The sequence below is a fragment of the Hydra vulgaris genome, chromosome 09 (assembly GCF_038396675.1).
Source record: "Hydra vulgaris chromosome 09, alternate assembly HydraT2T_AEP".
NCBI classification, from domain to species: domain Eukaryota; kingdom Metazoa; phylum Cnidaria; class Hydrozoa; order Anthoathecata; family Hydridae; genus Hydra; species Hydra vulgaris.
Genome location: NC_088928.1, coordinates 57,599,611 through 57,623,064, shown reverse-complemented (window position 1 = coordinate 57,623,064; position 23,454 = coordinate 57,599,611). Strand labels below are relative to the sequence as shown.

General features: G+C 29.1%; 2 protein-coding genes across 3 annotated transcripts in view; one reads left to right on the top strand and one right to left on the bottom strand.

Annotated features, from left to right (window-relative positions):
• The window catches only part of LOC100197649 (vacuolar protein sorting-associated protein 54), a 74,876-nt gene extending 70,246 nt beyond the window's left edge, over window positions 1–4,630 (bottom strand). Inside the window, exon 1 of the mRNA XM_065806151.1 lies at window positions 4,155–4,630. Within this exon, the coding sequence (XP_065662223.1) occupies window positions 4,155–4,419 (265 nt within the window). The 5' untranslated portion in view covers window positions 4,420–4,630. The remainder of the gene's footprint in view (window positions 1–4,154) is intronic.
• A 354-nt stretch (window positions 4,631–4,984) lies between these two features.
• On the top strand, window positions 4,985–22,623 carry LOC124810959 (uncharacterized). 2 transcript variants are annotated; one of them, XM_065806149.1, is made up of 4 exons: window positions 4,985–5,090; window positions 5,486–5,602; window positions 11,890–11,988; window positions 21,761–22,623. In XM_065806149.1, exons 1-4 carry the CDS (start codon window positions 5,076–5,078, stop codon window positions 22,382–22,384), a joined length of 855 nt encoding a protein of 284 aa, XP_065662221.1. In that variant the 5' UTR covers window positions 4,985–5,075; the 3' UTR covers window positions 22,385–22,623. The 2 variants fall into 2 exon arrangements, with proteins under 2 accessions (XP_065662221.1, XP_065662222.1); XM_065806150.1 differs by lacking the exon at window positions 11,890–11,988.
• The last annotated feature ends 831 nt before the right edge of the window (window positions 22,624–23,454 follow it).

The window sequence follows — 23,454 nt, the reverse complement described above, 5'->3', positions numbered from 1 at the left end:
TTGACATTCGCATCACTTCAGCTTTTGTATCAAAAGTGATTTCCTACTAAGACTCTTCTACAGCTTATGGTTGGAACAACATACCTGTTATAGTCTTGCAGAAGTGATCTCCAGAGTGGTTGTCTATTCTTTTAAAACTATTTAACATGTGCTTTTCAGAGTCTTGTTTTCCAGCCTGCTGGAAAGCAGCATCGGTTATCCCTATTTTCAAAAATTCTGAAGAGCAATCTGATTTGTCTAACTACTGTCCCATTAGTCTTCTTCCTATCATAAGCAAGGTTTTTGAACCTTTAATTAACAAACACTTTATCTCTCGTCTTGAATCTAATAACTTTCTGATCATCAATATGGATTTGATTTTCTCATTCTACAGCTGATTTGCTAACAGCAATAACTGATATGTTTTATTGTGCATTAGATAAAGGTGGAGAGGTTAAGGTCATTGCTCTTGACACTTCTAAAGCTTTTGATAAAGTTTGGCATGCTGGTCTTCTCCATAAGTTTTCTTCTTACAACTACCTGGTAACATCTTAAAGATTATTGAATCCTTCCTTTCCAATCATAGTATAAAAGTTGTCCTCAATGGACAGCACTCTTCTTCATATCCTGTAACTTCAGGGGTTGCTCAAGGTTCAATCCTTGGCCCTACACTCTTTTTAATTTACATTAACAATCTTCCAGATATTCTCATGTCTAAGGTGGCATTGTTCGCTGATGATACCACCATTTATTCTTGTCATGATAAGAAGCCAACACTCTCTGATTGCTTGAAGGGGGCATGAGCTCTAAAAGGATCTCACTTATGCTACAGCATGGGACCTACATCGCATAAATCGTTATTGTAATAATTTAGATCTTCCTATATTTATGAACAGTAATGTACTCGATGAGTTATCTACTCTTCATCTTCTAGAATCAACTCTTACTTTTATCTACCCTTCATCTTCTAGAATTATTTCTACTTTTACGATCAAGAGATGCAACCTTAGCATCTGCTAAGGTTGCATCTCTTTATCGAGCTTAACATTTTCTTACTCCGAATTCTATTTTTTATCTCTATAAACCTCAAATCCGGCCTTGTATGGAATACTGTTGCCATAGCTGGGACGGATCTTCTAATGATGCCTTTTCTCTTTTAGGCAAAGTGCAAAAACGCATTGTAAACATAGTTGAACCTGCTCTTGCACCCAACCTTTAACCATTATCACATCATCATAAATTGCTTCTCTTTTCTACAAATACTATAATGAACACTGCCCTAAAGAGCTAAAATTATTAAAATTATAATAAAAATTCAGTATAAAATTATTAAAATTATTTAATAATTATATATATACTTATTCAGTAAAAAATTATTAAAATTATAATTAAAATTAAATATTATTATTCATTATAAAATTATTTTTATACTGAATTGGTCCATCCTCAAAATAGCGCCTGCATATAACAATATTTCCAAAAAATGTATATTATGCCTACAAGAAAAATTTGAAATAATTACACATGCAAATCAAGAATGTTTATTAAACAAAAAATCAGAATTAATTTCTAAATGCAGGCACGAAAATAAGTTTATCTTAAAAAACTATAAAAATAAATGAGCTCAAATAATAGATACATAAGGTCCTCCTTTTAAAAAAAATATTTTTCTAAAAAAGCATAAGAAATCATTCCCAAAGAATTCATTTTATAATAGTATCAACAAATTCCACAAATGTGTGAAAATTTACAGTAGTTTAAGACATTTGCGACTTTCTGTAATTTAATTTTATGTATAAATTGAAGTTTTATTAATTTGATCATTCATTTCTGATGAGTCTATTGATGAAACACACTGTAAAATGAGAAAAAATTTTGGTAAGTGATTTTCTACTAATTTATAATATATGTATATATTTGATATATATAAAAAAAAAAAACACATTGAATTTTTATGTAATCTAAAATCATTTTGAATTTATACCGATATTTACCAGCAGTAACTAATAATAAAATATTTATAAAATCAAGTAAAATATAATATAAATCAAGTAAAATATAATATAAATCAAGTAAAATATAATATAAATCAAGTAAAATATAATATAAATCAAGTAAAATATAATATAAATCAAGTAAAATATAATATAAATGAAGTGCAAGGTTTCACAATATAGAAAGTAAAGAGCTTCTAGGAATGTTTCGGGATGCTAAAGAAAGATCATCCAATGCAACAATTTGTTATATTTTAAGCAAATTAAGATAAAATCTTAGGATTATCGTAATAGTAAAATCTTAGGATATATAGTAAGATCTTAGGTAACAGTAAGATCTTAGGATTATCATAATAGTAAATATCATAATGGCGAGAGTGTGTTAAACCATTACCACCACCCACATCCTCCGTTTCCAAAATATACATTTCATATTTGTTTGAGGTCTGGAATATAATTTTGGTAATTTTTCAAAAGTAATTAAAATTTTTCTTTTCTTTTATTATTTAAATTTCTTAGGTTAATGGGTAAGGTAGGGGGGGGGAATCTGGGGGTGGTGATGGTGCAAAAATATGCCCTTCCATAAGTCTATTTATAATGCACTAACACATGTAAAATCTTGTAAAATTTAATTTTTACTGCATTGTAAACTCTATACTAAATAAATTCATTTTAAAAATATAAGTTTATTTATATTGTTTAAACATTTTTGACTATAGAGTGTGTTAAATTAACATTACCACATCCTCCTGCAACTTTAAGATTATTAAATTTGTTTCGTCGTTTGGAATTAAATCTTGGTAATTTTTCGTATAAAAAAATTATAAATTTCGTAAAAAATATTTTTTTATGAAAAAAATATCCATTTTTTGACAGTTAAGGTGGTGATTTGGCACCTCCTCTGCTCCCCAAGATATGTCCGGTAAGTAGAAACCAATTTAATTTGTAGCCCAATGTCAGCCCCGTACTATCGCAAGTGCAATCGCACTGGGCCCCCTATTAAATAAATTAGAAAAACCATAAATAAATTAGAAATACCATAAATTACTACGAATTAAAAGAAAAAAAATTTTTTTTTAGTTTCTGCACAGGGCCCCCAAAAGTTACAGCACGGCGCTGCCCAATGTTACACCTATCTTTTGATACCAAGTTATATGTATTTAGATTAGAATTGACAAACTTACAATAATTTAAATGAAAACTACATTTTAACCACAGTTTCTTTAACAACTCCATATATCAAAAATTTGGTACTTAAAATCTCATAACTTTTTATAGAATTGTTTGATTTTGATAGTTTTTTCACTATTAAAATACTGTATTAATTATATATGAATTATTATGTTGAAAAAGTTTAACTAAATTTTTATTAACTAAATTTTTTATATATGGCCAAATAAATCGTTCTATTTCTATGCACCACTCACCTGACCAAGGACTCCAAGGATTCTGTTATTACTATTTTTATGTATTTATTTATTTAGAGCATGAACTGGACTTTTCATCATCATTTCCGCTTGGTCTGCTAATATCATAAATTCAAACTGTTAATCTAATAATCTGTTATTGTTATTGATAACATGAACAGCTTACTTGTGAACATGTGCTACAAAGATGTTAAACTAAAAAGTGATAAACCTGATGAAAAAATTTTTAGGGCTAGTTGTCGATACTGTATCAATAAAACGGTTAGCGGAAACATAAATTCATCAACAAATTTTCTCGATCACATCAGAGTTAGTACCATACAATTACAATTAATAAAAGTTATCTAATTTAGTACAATTAATAAAAAATAATACTTAAACTTAGTTTATTATTAGTTAATACTATAGTAGTGACTAAGTCACTAGTGACTGAACTTTTTTTAATTTTTGAAATAAATTGGTTCGTGCGCAAAAAAGTTGAATTTTAGTTAACTATTTCTAATTAGTTTAAGTTAACTACTTTTTATAAAAAGTTTGTAACTAAAAGTTTAACTACTTTTTTTTAGTTTTAGTTAATAGTTTAGTTAAACTATAATAAAAAAGTTTGTGCCCATCACTGCATATATATATATATATATATATATATATATATATATATATATAGAGAGAGAGAGAGAGAGAGAGAGAGAGAGAGAGAGAGAGAGAGAGAGAGAGAGAGAGAGAGAGAGAGAGAGAGATAATAAACTAAAGTTACCATTAAACCCAATATGTACTTTCTCAATATGAGTTAAGTATTCTTTTTCATTTGCTCCTTCTATTGGTAAAATAGGACAAACATTATTTCTACCATACTGACAAACAAATGAACCTCCTTCTTTACCACAGTGAAGATTTTTAAGATGATTTCGAAAATCATCAGCATATAAAAAATATTGTTGCTGTTTGCAATAAAGACACTTTTTCCTGAAATTTGACACATTATCACCATTTTGAACAAGGGCAATACTCATCTTGGTCATAGCATCATGATTACTTGATCATCCTGATGGCGACTTTTATCTTTTTTTAGGTAACTTGTGACACAAGTTGTATAGGTAACTTAAATAACTACAGAATAAAAAAGTTACATTTTATTTTTCTTAATACTTTTAAAACATAAAAGATGAGGAAAAAAAAAGCTAAACAAAAAATAAACTTATTAAGTAAAAATTTTTATTTAAAAACGGGGATAAGGACGGAGGGGTTCGTTACTACAATTAGTTATAACAAGTGTTACTCTATTGGATAGAATATTTTTAAGATTATAATAGTCATTATAAGTTTAGTATATAAGTTTAGTCATTATAAATTTTAATTGCACAAATGCTTTTTTTTTCAATATATATATCATAATATATGTTTCAATATATACTTGAACTTAATTTTATTTATTACTTAGTTAATCTATTTATATATAAACAATGTTTAAAAATGGTGCACTAAAATGCGTGTAACCGCACTATAACTGCCATATCTTTTATAATATTTGTTTCGCCTATTGTATTCAAAACATCCGCCGTCATTTTAAATTTAGTCGGCTTTGATTTCAATTTACGCGCGATTTGATTTCATTTACGCGCGCTCCTGATGGAGAATATTGCGCGAATATTCAGTACTTCTGTTATTTAAAAACAAGATGAACCTGGAAAAGGTGAATTTAAAATTAAGACACTTATGACGGGTATTTTTTTAATCTTGGTCATAGGTCAATTTTTTTAATCTTTAATATTGGCGCAAGTTGTTTGCGTTAAAAAAAAACTTTTCTGGAAGAGATCCTAAACAACAATAATTTTAGCTCAAAAACTTTTTAACCATCTAAGATAATAAGAAATGTTTCTCACATAAACTCGCTATAATCATAAATTTTATTTAAAAACATTCTATACAAATGTAGTAACAATAAAACGCAGAATAAAGTAAAATGCAACTTTAGAATACAGGAGTAGAAGGATATATATATTTTTTCAAACAAGTTATTGTTTTTTATTTTTCTCATTAACATTAGAAATATAACAGTATTTACAGCATGTGATGTTTTTATTTAAGGCTAAAACTGAATTCACTATCAAAGATGCTGTTACGAACATTATGCAAAGTGTTCATGAAGTTATTGAAATCTCAAAAAGTATTGATTTTAAGAAACAATGTTTAGAAGTGTTCAGTGTAAGTAACTAATTTATAAAATCATTATTAATTTTATTTTATTTTTTTTAGATTTTCAAATTGCAAATATATATGAAAATTATAGATTGTTTTTATTAGTTATAAAAAAAACAATGGTAAAAAACAACAAAAGATTAACTGAAATACATATTTTTAAATAGATTAAATTAATACAGGTCTTACTAATAATAACAAATAAAATATTAAAATTTTTAATTTTTTTTTTAATTTTTTAATTTTCAATTATTCAATTATTCACCCATATTCAAAAAAGGAGACAGATCAAAAGCACTTAATTATAGACCTATTAGTATAACTTGTACTTTAATAAAAATCTTTGAAATAATTATAAAAAATCATATTATGACACACCTGATTAAAAATTACTTATTAAGTCCACACCAATATGGATTTCGTCCAGATCATTCCTGCTTAACTAACCTTTTATCTGTAATTAATTATTGGATGTCATCACTTGATAATAATATTCCCATCGACAACATTTATCTTGATTTTGAAAAAGCCTTTGACAAAGTTCCACATAAATTTCTTATTTCTAAACTTAAAGCTTATGGTATAAATGGATCAATACTATATTGGATTAAAAACTTTTTGAAAAACCGTAGACAAAGAGTTGTTGTTAATGGAAATTGTTCAAACTGGGTACCCGTTAAAAGTGAAGTTCCCCAAGGTTCCGTCTTTTCAGCTTTACTTTTTATTATATATGTCATTGATATCCCTGAAGTAATCAAATCAAAAGCTGTTCTTTTTGCTGACGATACCCAATTCTTCCGTTCTATTGAAAATACTCAATCTGCACAAGAATTACAAAATGACATCGACGCTCTTGTTACATGGTCTCAAAAATGGGGAATGAAATTTAACATTGATAAATGTTCTGTAATGCACTTAGGAAACAACAACAAATCCCATACTTCTAATATGCATGATCCAGAAAAAAATATAAAAGTAAACATTAAAACCACAAATTACGAACGAGATTTAGGTGTTCATATAGATTCGAACTTATTATTTTCCAAACGCACAAATATTCAAGTCAACAAAGCCACACAAATAATAGGAATAATTAAAAGAACATTTACATCATATCCAGACTTATTATCCTTCAAAAAATTATTTTCAACACTAGTCCGCCCTCACCTAGAATACTGTGGATCAATCTGTAACCCTGGACTTCTCAAAGACAAACGGCAACTAGAAAATGTGTTAAGAAGAGCTTCGAAACGAATCAATGGGTTACAGGATCTACCGTATGAACAAAGATTGTTGGCGTTAAATATGACAACTGTAAAATACAGGCTACTTCGTGCAGACCTAATCAACGTCTACAAATGGAAAAACAACAATAGTAACAATAGTAGCAAAAACAACAATAGTAACAGAAGTCTTTTTGAAATAAATAGTAAATTTATTACTCGTGGTCATATATATAAACTAAAAAAACAATCTTCGTGATTAAATTTACGTATGAATTTTTTTTCTCTAAGAATAATAAATAAATGGAACTCTCTTCCTAATCACATTGTATCAGCGTTATCTCTAAAAACTTTTAAACTGCTTCTAGACAATCATCTAAAAAATGAATGGCTTCTCTACGATTAATCCACATTTTATTTTCTATTAGTTATACAAACTCTGTAATTGTCAAATATTATATAATTAGGTTGACAGACAGTTTATGCCTACACAATTTATTGTAAAACCTTAATTTTAAAAAAAAAAAATTAAATTTAAAGTTTCAGTTAAATTTAAGTTATTTAAAAATTTACACTTATTGAATGTGTTTGTACTTGAGATTGTACCTACTATATTTGTGACATTGTTCTATAGTATAGAATAATTTGTATTTTTATGTTTTTTTGTTCTTTTTGCTTGCTACATATGTAAATATGTATGCTTATTCATATACAGATATAAACAAAAAGATTCGAACACATACTTATTATAGATTGTTACTTATAAATGCAAAAGCTTTATCTTTTTAGAAATGTACAAGTGCAACTTTTAATGGAAGTCATGTTTTAATAAATAATTGCTGCATTTTTGAAGATGTTTAAGACAATTTTAATTTGCATTTTAAATATATAACAGACAACTTAGATTTTTTGCTTGAGTTATAAAACATTTAAACAGAATTTTCTACATCTTTATGTTAGGCTTTACCTTTATACAATGGAAAAATAGCTAACAATCCTTTTCGTTAAAAAATTATCTAGCTATTTTCTATAGTATTCTGTAACTCCAAAGTTGTTTTTTAGTTCTGATACCAACCAACTTGGTGATGTCAATGTAACTTCTTATCATGACTTATGACTCTTTTATTGAATAGAAGTATGATCACTTGCTCTCTTGCACCGAGATTTTTTGTAAAAGAAAATTCTATGGAAAAAATGGTATTGCGCATGGTTGTCAAAGATGGCTTTACATTTAATAGTTTTTGCACATCTTCAGATTTGCGGTATTTGTTTTCAAAGAGTGGTTTCAAAATTCGTATCACTAAAAAAGCAAAATCAAAAGTTTTCAATAACGTTTGACAAATGGACATCACAAAATAGTCAGAGGTTTAAACTTAAGTGTATATATGGAGGCGAAACACTTTAATCTTGGATTGGTTCGGATCCATGGATCGTGTAATGCAGAATATTGTGTCAAGTTAGTTGCAGGAAGGCGAAATAGTTTTGATATTGACCTCCAAAAAGACATCGCAATGACCACTGATGGAGCAAGTGCGATAGTAAAAGTCAGTAAAATGATGTCTTGCTATCAACAACTATGTTATGCTCATGGAATATAACTTGCAGTTATTGATATCTTATACAAGAAAAACAACGGAGAAGTGGAAGTATCATTTACTACATATGAAAATTGTGAAGAAGAAGATGAATATGGTAACACTGATGATGATGAAGTTATAAATAAAGAATATGAAAGAAATGGTTTGACAATAATTTTGGACCGACCATCTGCTGAATTGGTTAGCAATTACAAAGATTTCATGCGAAAAGTGAGAAAGGTTGTGAAAAGCTTTAAAAATTCCCCTGTCAAAAATGATACATATTTACAGCAGTATATCCTACAAGAACATGGAAAAAAGCTTAAGCTGATTCTTGATTGTAAAACTAGGTGGAACAGTATGTTTGGCATGTTAGAAAGATTTCATAGACTAAAAGTGTGTATTGAAAAAGCCTTAATTGATGTTGGGTCAGAAATTTGTTTCACCCAAGAAGAATGATCCCAAATCATTGACTTAATTATTTGCTATGCACCACTAAAACTTGGTCTCAAATTATACAGGAGAGAATCGAACCTTGTCATTGCGGAACAACTTTTCAATTTATGTTAGATAAATTACAAAAGCAATCATCACTTTTGAGCATAGATTTAGCCGCGGCACTTCATGAGAGGTTTACACAACATCGTAATAAGAATTTAAATGGACTAGTTAACTTACAAAATCCTAAAATATGAACAAAATATGAACAAGAAATTAAAAAAATGAAAATACTTTTTCAATGCCAAAAAGAACCGTTATGCGTCAAGAAATAAAAAAAATATTGATAAAAGTTTATCCAATTAGAAGAAATGAAGACGAAAAAAATGAACTCGAAGAAAAAGAAGCTGTAGATTCTATTAACAATTCCCAAATACTTTCTCCTACAATTCTATTGCTAAAAAAAGAATTGGAAAATCAAATACAGAAAGACAAGAAAAGCTGGACAGAAAATGTGAAGGAGATATCAAATTTAGATTCTTTAGACTTTGATAAATTATTGAAGCAGGAAATGTCTGCCTCTGAAAGTAACAGAGTAAGAGGCAAGTTTCTAGATATAGCGCATAGTTACTTGATGACCATACCACCAACAAGCGTAGAGGCTGAGCGAGCTTTTTCAGCTGCTAGTTGTATATGCAGTCCTTTGAGGAGTAGATTAAGTGATAATACTTAGTAGGGTCTGTTTCTTAAAAGCTCATTTCTCACAATGATTTTTTTATATTTGATATAAATAAATCATTGTGATATTATTAAAAAATAAATAAAGCTAATAGACGTTCTACTTAAAGCTAAAAGATGTTCTATGTATTTTGGCTTATCTTTTTGTTCATTAAATGTTAAGAATTATATTGGTTTACAAATGAATTGTGTTTTTTGGCTTTATTTACCTCATCTTATCAATTTAATAAGTTAAGTATATTTTTTCTGAAATACTTGAAAGAAAAATACTGTGGAAAACAACTTTTTGATGTATAGCAGTTTTTTATATATAGTTATTTTACTAGAATGATTGATTATATTTTAACATTTGAATATTGTTTTTTATTTTTTATTTAATTAATTACTAAATTTTTAAATAAAAATTATAAAAAATTATTTAAAAAAAAAACGTTAAGTTTGTTTTTTTTGCAAGTTGTTTTTCTTTTTATTGCTAAAAAACTAATATTTTTTTATGTTTTAAGTTTTAATATTACTATTAAAACTTTTACTTTACCTGGCATGAAGAATCAACAAAATAAAATTTCAGAATAAAAAAAAAATTAATCAAAACATAATAGTTTTAGTTTCCCGTGCAAGACTAGGCAGGCGGCCCGCGTAGCCCACAATGACAGGCTATATATAGCTCATACACTCATTTACTCCTGCCAAACCCTGTATATATATACATCACAATTAAAAGTTTGCAGCATTTTAAAAATTTGCAGAAAATTTGAAATATTTGTTTAAAAATATTTTTTTACATTAAAAACTATGAGTAGTATTATTAAATACATATGAAATTTATGTTATAAGCTACTAAATTTGTTTTAGTCATATCATTATTGTTATTTTAGCAAGAAATAAAATAATTATGGGAAAAACTAATGAATTAACATCAGAAAAATGTGCTCAGATTGTTACTCTACATAACAAGGATTGACCCTGACTTCTTTTGCTGCATGTTTTAATGTAACACATAGCTGCATTATAAAAACTTCAAAGTGATATCAAGAAACTATTGATTTTAAAAGCAAAGCTAGAACTGGACAACCATAGGTGACTACTCTAAGGGCAGATATTTGCAGTCATCATTATGCAAAAGTATATCCGTTTGCCAGTGCTTCTGAAATTTTATCTGAGATATTCCTAACTGGTGTTGCACCAAATGTTATGACACAAACAGACATTTGTGTAAATAGTTTAATTTAAATAGCCATGTTCCCACAAAACAACCTTGTTTTTCTCAAAAAAATATTAGAGACCATATTGCTTTCTGTCAAAAATACAAGCACTGGTCTGTGGAAGATTGGGAAGATATAATGTTTAGTGATGAATTATTAATTAAACAATTTGGTTGTCATTCTACAAGCATTAGATGCCTGCCTTTTCAATGATACCACCCTCAGTATTTGCTTTCTACTGTAAAACATTGCCTTAAAATCATGATTATTTAATTACAGCAAATAAAAGTGGTGGTTTATGGTTTATGCCTCCTCATACCACAATAAATAGCCATAACTTGAAATACTTAAAAAAAAACTTAAAATATTCATGAACATCACAAATACCCACAAGTTTCAGCATGACAGAGCCCCCTGTCACAGGACCAAGCTTGTGAGCAGTTCATTATGTGAAAATGGGGTTGAGATCATTGGCCCCTGGCCTGGTGACTCACCAGACCTCAATCTAATTAAAGACTGCTGGAATCATCTTAAAAATTAACTAAGACCCTCATCTTTGGATAAACTACAAGAAAAAATTAGGCAAGTATGGATTCAACTTATGACTCCTGAATATTTCAGAAAGTTCATTCACTCTATGCCTACCTACCTTATGCTAAAGGATATCATACCAAGTATTAACTTCAAATATTCAATTCATAAAACATTTTTCAAAGTTATGTCAATTGTAATAGTTACTATTATATTTTGATAAAATATTTAATGAAAATAATGATTTAATGAAAACTGTGTTTTTTTACTCAATGTTCCAAACTTTTGATTGTGATTTTTTATTTATATATATATATATATATATATATATATATATATATATATATATATATATATATATATATATATATTATATATATATATATATATATAGATAGATATATATATATATATATATATATATCTAACCCAAAATATTGAAACGAGGTCGGCAGTTTTTTGCCAATCTCAAACACTTTGAGGTCGGCATGTCGAATGTCACCCTAATTCCGAGGGTTGATGTGTGTGTTTATTTTACAACTTAAAATGTGTGTGTGTAATTTACAACCTAAAATATGTTCAAGGTCAATGAATTTGAAGACCTAAAGGTTGATTCTTCAAGAAAACTAACAAATCTATTGAAAAAACGACATGGTTTACATAAAAAAGTGGATAAAGATTGCGTAAGTAAATTGTAGTTTTAAATTTATATCTTTTGTTGGTTCTATTGACCTTGAAAAAACATAAAGCGAATTGGAAAAGTTTGCATAACTTTTTCATAACTTGTTGTAACTTATACATTTTTACTATGAGTTTACTAGTAGAAATAAGTTTTTGTTTAAATATTTAATAATATAAAAGTCAATAACTTAAATAATAAATATATATATTTGTGAGATTTATAATATTTCCATATAACATTTTAAAGTTATGTTACATATTGGAACCTAAATGAGCAAAATTCTGTGCAAAATTCTGTTATTTTATGTAACTGAGACGAAGCATCGCAACATTTCGTGCAAAATGGTTGAAGTTTTTATGTAACATACTGTCTAACATTTTGACCTAATTATTTAAGTAGTTATATTATCTAAAATATAAAGGAACACAATATACATAATAGAAATATAATAACACAATATTGCAATTACACAGTATCTCAGTCTTCCACCCTTCCAATAGATATTTATATATAGTTTTTTTTGATTTAGTTAAGTTTTGTTACAAATTAAGCTTTTAGGGTGGTCCTCTAATACGATGTGGACAATTAGTTTTAACAAGTTTTAAGTAGTAGTGATGTCAGAATACTGAGTTATCGATGGTGTAATATTGGTACTAGTAGTCGTTTTATTTGGAGAAGGTAAATCATTAGTAGCAGACGGAAGATGGCAATCAGTTGGTAATATCAGGTTATTTTCATCAGTTTCAAAGTTTTTGCTAGTGTTTGTAGCTGTTGAACTGTCTTCTTTGAGTGAAATTGATGTCTCAAAGGTTTCAAGTGGTTGGATTATTTCTTTAATGTGGGGAGTGGCACATGGTGCTAGATGTCATGTTAATATAGTGTCGATTCTGCCATTCATATATTTTAAACGTGCATAGTGGGGTTAGTTCTATCAATGGATCTCCTTTTCAATCGGAGGTGATTTTTATGTAGGACAATACGACCTGATTCTACTAGGAAGTCAGGTAGATCAACACCAATAATAGTTAAGTGTTTGAAACTCATTAATCTGTTGTGTGGGCTAGAATTTGTTGAAGTTCCGAGTCAGTTTTTTCTAGTTTAAAACTTCATAAAGCTAAGTTTATTGTTTTCATGATCGTGGAGTCTTTCACATTGCCCGTTCCCTTGTGGTTGATATGGTGTTGTTCGTGTCTTGCTGACACTATTGCCTAGAGAGTTTTTTTAGTTTTCTTCCTTCAAACTGAGTACCACGATCGGAGTAAATGCAGGCAGGGGTGCCAAAGAGAGAAATTATTTCTAAAAGATGTTTTATTACTATGTCAGAGGTGATTTGGGAGCAAGGGAATGCAAATGGGTATCTGGAATACTCATCAATTATGACTAAAAGGTATTTATTCGCTGTTTTTGGAAAAAGAGGGCCAACAAAATTCATAGTGAGTCTTTCCTATGGTCTAGTAGAGGAGATAAGTTGACCAGATGGGGATTAAAAAAACTTCGAGCTCACAGAATACTTGACAGTCAGAAATTATGTCTCTAGTTTCACCAAGAGTTAAGGATAAATTCCGTGTTTTGTAATAGTGGTTCAATTGTGTTACTCCTGGGTGACATAGTTTGATATGTAGTTGTCGTAGTGATTAACATACTAAGATTGGTATTTATGGCAAGACATCTAGAGAGTGCATCTGTTGCATTATTTTCTGGTCCAGATCTATATGAAATATTGAACTGATATTCACATTGATCTAAGTGCCATCTTGTAAGTTTGTCACTTTGTTTTTAAAATTTGTCCAGGATTAAAATATTGAATTTTGGAGCAGAAAACAGTAGATGTCTCCATCAACGACAACATTTCATAATAGTCATTGTTTCTTGTTCTATGACAAATTGGTGACTTTAAGGCCTTGATAGGAGAAGAATGCAATAGGTCTTCCTTCTTGACTTAGTGTTCTACTAATAGCAGTTTGAGAAGCGTCAGTTTCGATTTTAAGTGGAATATTTGAGTAAGGTGTCTTGAGAAGAATGCAATAGAATATGAGAAATGAGAATGCAATAGAAAATAGAAAATGAGAAGTATGCAATAGAAATGCAATAAAATCCTTCTTGACTTAGTGTTCTACTAATAGCAGTTTAAGAAGCGTCAGTTTCGATTTTAAGTGGATCATTTGGGTAAGGTGTCATTAAAGATGCGGTGGTTAGTGGGTCATTTAGTTGTTTAATGGCAGAGATTGTTTCCTCTGAAAGTGGGATATTTTTGCTTATTGAGTCATTAGATTTAGTCAGAATGGTAGTTAGGTTGGTGCAGTTAGTGATCCATTTAGCATAGTATACAAAGAATATTTATCAATCTGTTTAATTGTTGTAATCAAAATCTATTAAACTGTTTAACTGCCTATCAAACTGTTTAATTGTTTAATGTTAATTGGAATAGGATAATGTTGTAAGGCTTGGAAATCTTCAGGATCTAGTTTCAATGTTCTGTTTTCTATTAGGTGTTAATAAAAAACAGAGGGAGATTTGATAACACTTACACTTTTCATTGTTCGTTTTCATTCAAAAATCGTATTTGTATTTTCAGACAAAATCATCCATGAGGCGTTGAAAGATGGCTACTGCATTTGTGTTTTTTAAATTCATACAACTTTCCATTAGCTTCGAAGGCGGTCAATGAATAATCTTTCTTTTTTAGTTGGATTTGGTGGTAAGCGTTTTTTAGGTCTTTTTTACTTAATATACTGATAAGACCTTTATTATAGACAGATTGATTTCCTGATATTTGTGTTAAAGTTAAGATTATTCTCAGACATAAAATTTAGAGAGATATATTATAGGTCAGAGCCAGTGTCGATAAAGGCTTGTACTGGTATTCCATTAATTATTGCATTTATCAGGCCTGATTTTTGATTTATAGAGGCTAAGATTGTGGTCCTATGTCGGATGTTATCTTGGTTGATGTTATTATTGCACTCATAGTTTGTTGCTGCACCCTTTATAGGTGTTTTATTTGGATGTCTTGGTTTTATACTGTTATTTTGATTTAGTTTGTTAATTAAGCTGCCCAGTGTCTTTTTTTCTCACAGGTATTGCACATTGAGTTTCAGGCATTGCATTGAGGCCTGTCATGTTGTTGACCCCCCACACCAAATACAAGAGTGTTTGGAGTCGCAAAGATAGGATGTTGTTCAGGTAGGGAAAAAGTTTTAGTGTCTTTAATTGCTAGTTCCATAGTTGTTGCTGTAAGTAAAAGTTTTTCGAGTGAGTCATTAGATGATTTTAAGAGGCGTTGACGAACTATTGGAGATAAAAGGCCAGCTACAAGTGCATCACTAATTAACATTTCTTTATGTTCATTTGCGTTAGTGGTTTTGTGAGGCATTTTCTTACTAAAGTTTGTAATTTTTCCATGAATTGGTAGACAGACTCTGATTCAAGTTGTTTTGTTGATCTTAGCTTGTGACGCATTATTATAGGTGTAGTTTTTTTTTTTTTTTTTTTTTAAAATTTATCTAAAACAGCTAGTGCGTCTAAAGTTTAATTGATTCTCGATGAGTGGGAAAGATTTAGCACCACATAGAACAAATAAGACATCTAATTTATCTGCATGTATTACTTAAGCTTTTAATATATACTTTTGTAGCATTCTTTTCCAGTACAGATATTCTTCTTCTGACGGTTCATCTTGAAGAGTTTTTTGGAATATTTTATGATCCATTGTGTTAAAAAGATAATCACAGTTTGAAAATTTTGACTTTTTTGCCAACTAAATATCCCAAAATTGTCATTTTGAGGGTTGATTCTATATATATTGGGGACTCCAAAACAATAAATTTTAAAATCCTGCATTAAAATCCAAGGAAAATATTTAGCATTTTTTTTTTTTTTTTTTTATGATACTTTACAAATATTTGTTAGTAAAAATAGATTGTTTTTTTACCATACTCTAACGATTGTGACTCAACCAATTCCCTTTGGACAGTCATTTAGAATATTCTCTTTAAATAATCATTAGTAATTGCTACACAAGTAATTCCCTCCAGACCTATATTTGTCACACTCTCTTCAGACAATCATAATTGATTGCAAAATTATTTCCTTAGAGACAAATTCAACACAAAGAATTTGCACATTAATGATATAAAAAGATGTAGCACTAAACTTCTAAACTAAAAAACTAAACTAAGTCGTGATACGAAAAACTATAAACAGTTGAACAGTATATAATTAATTTTAATATATTTAATATATAAGCGTAAATAAAAGTTTCAAATATCAACAAGACTTTTTTTCTTTATATTACACTAAAAAATATTACACTATATACATATTACATAATAATGCATAGGTATTGAAATCATTGTTATTTTTAGCTATTTTTAGAAAAAAGAAAAGTGCCTACATTTTTTAAAGACCATGATGATTGCAGAAGGTCAGTGTGTGTTATTTGTATGAAGAAAAATGACTGAGAAATTTCAAAACATTTCATTTCTGAGATACATCGCTTGATTTCATCAGATGTGAGTTTTCAGGATGAAAGAGTGCCAATTGGAATTTGTGTTTCATGCCGTTGCAACCTGAAAAATTGAGTGATAAAGCTAATGCCTTAAAGGCAATACAACTCTACAGTTTTGATTCCATTGTTGGGAAGCTGTTAACAAGACTTACAACATGTTGTGATTACATTATTTGTCAAATTGCGAAGGTGGAAGGCAAAGAAAAGCATCCATTTGAAAAGGGTCTTGCATCAAAATCATTGCAAAAAGAAAGAAAGTCAGTTGAAAAGCAATGCCCCAAATGCCTATCATTGCTCGTGGAATTTCTCACAATTGCAGTGATACAACTCGCCGCGTATACTTATATCAATTTGCATTGAGAGATTCTGTGGGCGCAGAACAAGTTGCTTCATCTGTTATTGCATTGAAAGAAGCATCTCCGGGCAGAACAATTTGTCTTGGTTAAGCTCATGGCAAACCTCTTCCAATAAGAAAAGGTTAGTTATTTTATTATTCTGTACATTCTGAGCAATACAATTTATATGTAAAGTAACTGATTTAGTTTTCTTTCTTAAGGAACATCTGCAGCTCATTCACTCTTTCAAGGCCCTTTGGCAACAAAAAATATGGTTGATATTTAGTAGAGTACTGGGCTTTCAAACAATAAAATCAAAAAGCCAAATTAGTCCAGTTCGTCTTCTTGAGCCAAATTTTCAACAGAAATTTGCATCAGCAGGATCTAGTCGAAATTATTTTTTCATTGCTACCAATGTAAAATTGCCAGATTCTAATGAGGTTCGTGACATTGTTCATTGTATCAATTTAAAAACCCTGAAGGAAAACATCACAGTTTCAAAAGAATTAAGTCTCACAGTAGCAAGCATCTTTGCTGCTAATGCAACATTGAGTCAACAAGTTTAAACAATTGTGGCCAACTCAGAACATTAGGAACAATCAGAGAGCAACATCAAAAGTTTATTTTATTGGTGCTGATCTAAAGAAATCAAAAGAATTCGAGAATGCTGTTCATCCACCAATACTTCGATTCCCAGATGAAAAGCTAATCTTAGAAGCTATTACTCCAATGGAACTTCATTTGCTTCTTGGCGTTATTAACTGTCTCATTAAGCACTTGGTTCAAGTTTTGCCAAAAGCAAAAGAATGGTTGACTTCAATGCATATACCATTACAGCCATACCATGGTGGTCACTTCAATGACAATGATTGCATGAAGTTGCTGAAAAAAATTGACACTCTGAAGCAGATAATTGTGGCTGATAAGGCATTTAAAGCATTATCCATCTGCCATGTTCTACATTTGTTTCTCCGAGTTGTTAATTCTTGTTTTGAATGCTCACTCTCTTTGACTTCAGAGTTTAAGAGCAATTGTCTAAAGTTGACTGTTTATGTCACACCAAAAGTTCATGCTGTCTTTTACCATGTTCCTCTATTTCTAAAGCACCATAAAACTGGTCTTGGAATTTACACAGAGCAAGCAACAGAGGCACTCCATTCAAACTTCAAGCCAAACTTCAAGCCTCATTGGCAAAGCTTCAAAAGGATTGTGTCTCATCCAGATTATTCCAAACAGCTGTTGAATTGTGTTGTTGATTACAATAGCAAAAAAATTATAAGAAGCACAAAAGGGTATAACCAAGATATTTGTGATAAATAAATTTAGAAATGTTGTGAATAACAATTTTACATATTTATTGTGTATTTTTTTATTATTATCTATTTATTTTTTTATAGCAATATAATAAAATATATATTAAAGTTATATGAGCTAACTTAGGCTTTACTATTCCAAAACAAAGTATTTGAGTAAGTAAGTGAGAAAATTCGGTAATTTCGAAGCTAAATATCTCCCTTGGATTTTAATCCAGGATTTTCAAATTTATTGTTTTGGAGTCCCCAATATATATAGAATCAACCCTCAAAAAGGCAATTTTCGGATATTTAGTCAGCAAAAAAGTCAAAATTTTTACTACCCTGTAGTATAATAAAATTTTTTGAGACCCGATCAAGACTAATACAAATAATTTAGTAGTAAGGTTTTTATTATATTATCTAAAATATAAAGGAACACAATACCCATTATATAAATATAATAACACAATATTGCAATAACACAATATCATTATATTTCTGTTCAACCTTTCTGTTACATAAAATCGTATATAAATACAAAGTTATAATTCCCATGACAATTATAAAACTACAATAGTCATTGAAATAATAATCATACATGAATGCATGACTTTCATCATGTTTATCTTACTGACTTTTACCACATATACGTAATAATTTTAATTCACCAACTTTAATAGAACTCTTGGTGAATTAACTCATAAGTCTAATTGTTGTGGGGCTCTTATTATTCGTCCGGAGCGCGTTATCTTTTGTTCGTTATCTTCGTTTACTCCATTCTCTTTGTTTGTTTCGTTCTTTTTGTTTAATTCGTTCTCTTTACTTATATTATTTGCTCCATTTTTTGCCGTTCACATGCTAACATTTAGACAGTACGGTTTTTATCACCATAGAAAATGGCTCCTTCCGATTTTTTCAATAGCATCCATTCCAAAAATCAAATAAAACCCGAATGGTTTGTCTTTTACAAATAATGAATTAACCATCCGATATATTCCATCAATTTCAATTTGATTACCATTTCACCTAGTACTTGCACAGTTCCTCCTAAAGTTGTGATAAATTTTTGACTGTGTGTAGATTCAGCATGAACCACTGTATTTGAGCATCCAAATTCAACTAATGCTGTTCGGAACATTTCGTTTATTTTAACTTTTAATGATGGCAATGCTGTTTCCGGGAGAATACTGGATGCTGTTATTTCTAAGTTCTCCCTTTTCCTTTTAAACTTTGCCATCATTTGATGCAGTCTTTGACTCGATGATTGTGTAAACGGTTCTTGCATTTTGCCTGGCAGTCCTGTGCATAGTGTCCAAATTTCCCACAATTTAAACATGTTAATGTTATCGTTTTTCTCTTCGCTTGGTCAATGTCCATTGCTGCAATGTTTGCAGTTGATAGATAAACCATTGATGGTTGCCATCAAATACTGGTGGCATAATGGCGGAAATAGCTTGTTGCATTCTTGCATTGGTTTATATATATATACTGAAAACAACTATCTAAGTGTTTTTCAACCTTCTATTCCATTACATAAAATCGTATATAAATACAAAGTTATAACTCCCATGACAATTATAAAACTACAATAGTCATTAAAATAATAATCATAAATAAATACGTGACTTTAATCATGTTTATCTACGTGACTTTTACCACGTATACGTAATAATTAATTCACCAACTTAAATAGAACAAAAACAATGTCATTCTGCCTTTAAATGCCAAATTGTGAAAGCTATATTTTTATGTTTTATTTCTAATTTTTATGGAATCGTGTGCGATTTTATAGTCTTTTTAAGAATTTTTTTATTCTACTTAGTTAGAAAAAATCTCATTAGGTTTTGTGACAACAGGGGGACAGGGAAGCCTGGCACCCTTTTGTCAAAAAAAATTTTACATTTTGTATAAAAAGTTTTTCCAAACCTTTTGTACGCAAAATGTAAAAATATATTTAAAATCTTTTTTGGCGATTTATGTTGATATATATATATATATATAGTTTAAACTTACCTTATGTGAATGATTTCTACAATTTCTCAAGTTATTTCCTCCAATATAAAAAGTGTATTAGAGTACATAATGTTAAGACAGTGCAATGGTATCTTTTTTATGGTTAGATCAACATGATAAATAGAAAGTTTTAAAGCAATTTTGAGACTTTTTTGCATTTATTTACAACTTTTATAAGTTTTAGTTGAAGCTTTTTGAAAATGTCAAATTAATGCCATGAGCCTAGTTTTATACAAAATAATTACAATTAAACTCTACCAAAACTTGTGGTCCAGACAACATTCCTGTCGTAGTCATACAAAAATCTCTTAATTCCCTAAAATCTATTTAATAAATGCTTGACTGAGTATTGTTTTCCTGCCTGCTGGAATTTGGCATCTGTTGTTTCAATTTTCAGGTGAACATTCTGACGCTTTCAAATATCCAATCAGCCTTGTTTCTGTTATTAGCAAGGTCTTTGAGTCTTTTATCAACAAAGTCCTCACATCCCATCTTGAGTCAAATAACTTACTAAGAGACAATCAATACAGTTTCCAATCCTCTCCTTCTACAGCTGACTTGCTAACTGCTGTGACTGAAAGATTTTCTCATGCATTAGATGCAGGTGAGGCTAGGGGCTATTGCTCTTGACATAATTAAAGCTTTCGACAAAGTTTGGCATGCTGGTCTTCTCCATAAGCTTGCTTGATATGGTGTACATGGGAAAGTGTGACTGAGTTAATCAAATCATTTCTATCTAACTGCTTTATTAAAGTCATCCTCAAAGTCCAACACTCTTCTGTATTTCCAGTAACTTTTCGGGTACCTCAAAGTTTTATCCTTGGACCTGTTTTGTTTCTTATCTACATTAATAATCTTGCATCCCTTTCTCTTTTCTACAAATACTATCGGTCGCTGCTCAAAGTAGCTATCATTTCTAGTTTCAACAACTAAAACTCATTCTTGCTTGACTTGACTTCACTCTGGAACTCTTTCCCATCTTCATGTTTTCCTGACTCATACAACCTACAACTTTTCAAGTCTCAGCTGTTTCCGAGCTTTTTGACTATTCTTTTTTTAGTAACTCCCAACTTAATAGTGGTTGCTTGCAGCTTTTTTGGAAGTTAATAAGATTTTTTTTTTTAAATACTTTTAATTAGCTTGAAAAGAATAAAAAATTATTTAAATAAACATTTTCTTATAAAATACAGTAGTTATCAAGTAACAGACTAATTCTCTGCAAATTTTTCCTTAAATTTGACCCCAACCCTGGTGAGCAAATAAAAAATGTTGCGAAGTTGTTTAAAAAGCTCCATTATTTTTTCTTTAATATTTGTTTAAAAATTTTTTGTGTTTAATGGATTACATTGACTGCTGTTGAAAGAAAGTCAACGTTGCTCCACGTAACCTCCTAATTTCAACTTAAGTTCAGCATAGTACTGATTTTTATAATTAAGTTCAATGTAACATTGATATTTATAAATTCAGTGAAACATTGTGATTTTTATAGTTTAGTGTAGCAGTAATTTAATAAAACAAAATGTAGCAGTAATGTAGTGTAGCAGTAATTTAGTAAAATAAAACTTGATTTTTTAGTTTTTCAAAATTATTGTTATATTTTAATTGTCTATATATGTTTTTTAGCTTTCTTCAAATATTAGTGGAAGTAATTGTAGCCAAAGAAGTGAAAGTAGTTTTTTCAGAAGTAGTAATTCTATTTTAGTTGAGAAAAGTGAAATAACCAATCATTGTTTAGTGAAGAAGTGCATAACTAGTCATTATTCTCCAATTCGTAAGCGTCATCGCTCAGAGCCTCTTACTAGTTTTCCAAAAAATCAGATATATTCAGATGTGGTTTCTATAGATACAGAAAGTTTTCAAGATCTTGAAAACATAAAGTTCTCAAACGCTAGTAATGAAAACGTTCTGGATACATCTATTATTTCAGATTTTATTGAAAACACAGAAGATTTATTTTCAAAAGAAATATCTAATGTTAATGAAAAAATTAATACTAAAGAAACTGTTAATCAGCCTGATATTGCAACATTTAATGAAAAATTTCAAACACCCTCTGTACAACATGTTACATCAAATGAGGGCTCTCCAATATCTACTAGTACTTATGGACAAGATAGCTTTAGCTTACTTAATAAAATCATAACTCCAGATTCCTTTAGTAGTTCAGATGATAACTTTGAAGCTCTAGACAATCTTTTTTTTTTTAATCAATGTCCAAAAGATTATTCAGTTAATCAAAACAGATAAACTCATTGAAGAAAAACACAACTGATTAATCAAGTGAAGGAAAACAACTGATTAGGTGAAGTAAAGCACAACTGATAAATAAAGTAAAAAAAAAAAAACATACCTGATAAAAAAATAAAGAAAAAAATTTATTCAGCCTATACCTAGAAAAGAAAAAAAACTTGAGAAACGGTTTCTGTTTATTTGTTGTTTTGTTTTTTTTATTTAGAAAAATATATATATAAGTATAACATGACAAATTTTTGTCAAAAAATATTCAGTTCTATATTAAGTTACATATCTGGTTATTTTATTTACTTGATGGCATTTTTATTTTAATTTACATTTTATTTACATGATGACATTTTTATTAAAAAATATTTGAAGTCGTCAAAAAGACTTCGAATATTTTTTTATAAAAATGTCATCTAACTAGGATTCTGTTAAGATATTTTAAAAAGATAAGATATATTTCTAAAAAAAAGATTACTTATTAAAATATAGTTGTTAGCATTATTTTTATTTTATCTAAAGTATATTTAAATTTTTTTTTTTTTTTTCTACTTTAATTTCAATGTCTTTTTTAGTAGAATGAAATTTAAAAAAAGTTTAACGCTTTATCTAAATAACATTTGTGCTGAGAAAACTTTTTATGAAGACAAATTACATCATTCTTTGAAAACTAATCACATCGAAAAAGAATATTATATAAAATTTTAAAAATTTGACACCCAAATATGTAAACAGTGTATATTGCTTGTTAGTTATGACAGTTATGGCAGTTAATGATAGATGTTTATATATATATATATATATATATATATATATATATATATATATATATATATATATATATATATATATATATATTGTTTTGTTTTGTTATTAACCTCCTCAAGGCCGAGAAGGCCACTACAGATAAGGAGGCTACTTAATAGTGGTTATAACCCTCTCTCAACTCTATAACTCCGAAACACGAACCTTGACGAACAAGGCCGCTGCGCAGAGAAACAAGTTGTGAGATCATATATATATATATATATATATATATATATATATATCACGGCCTACTTAATAACAGGCCTGAAAGA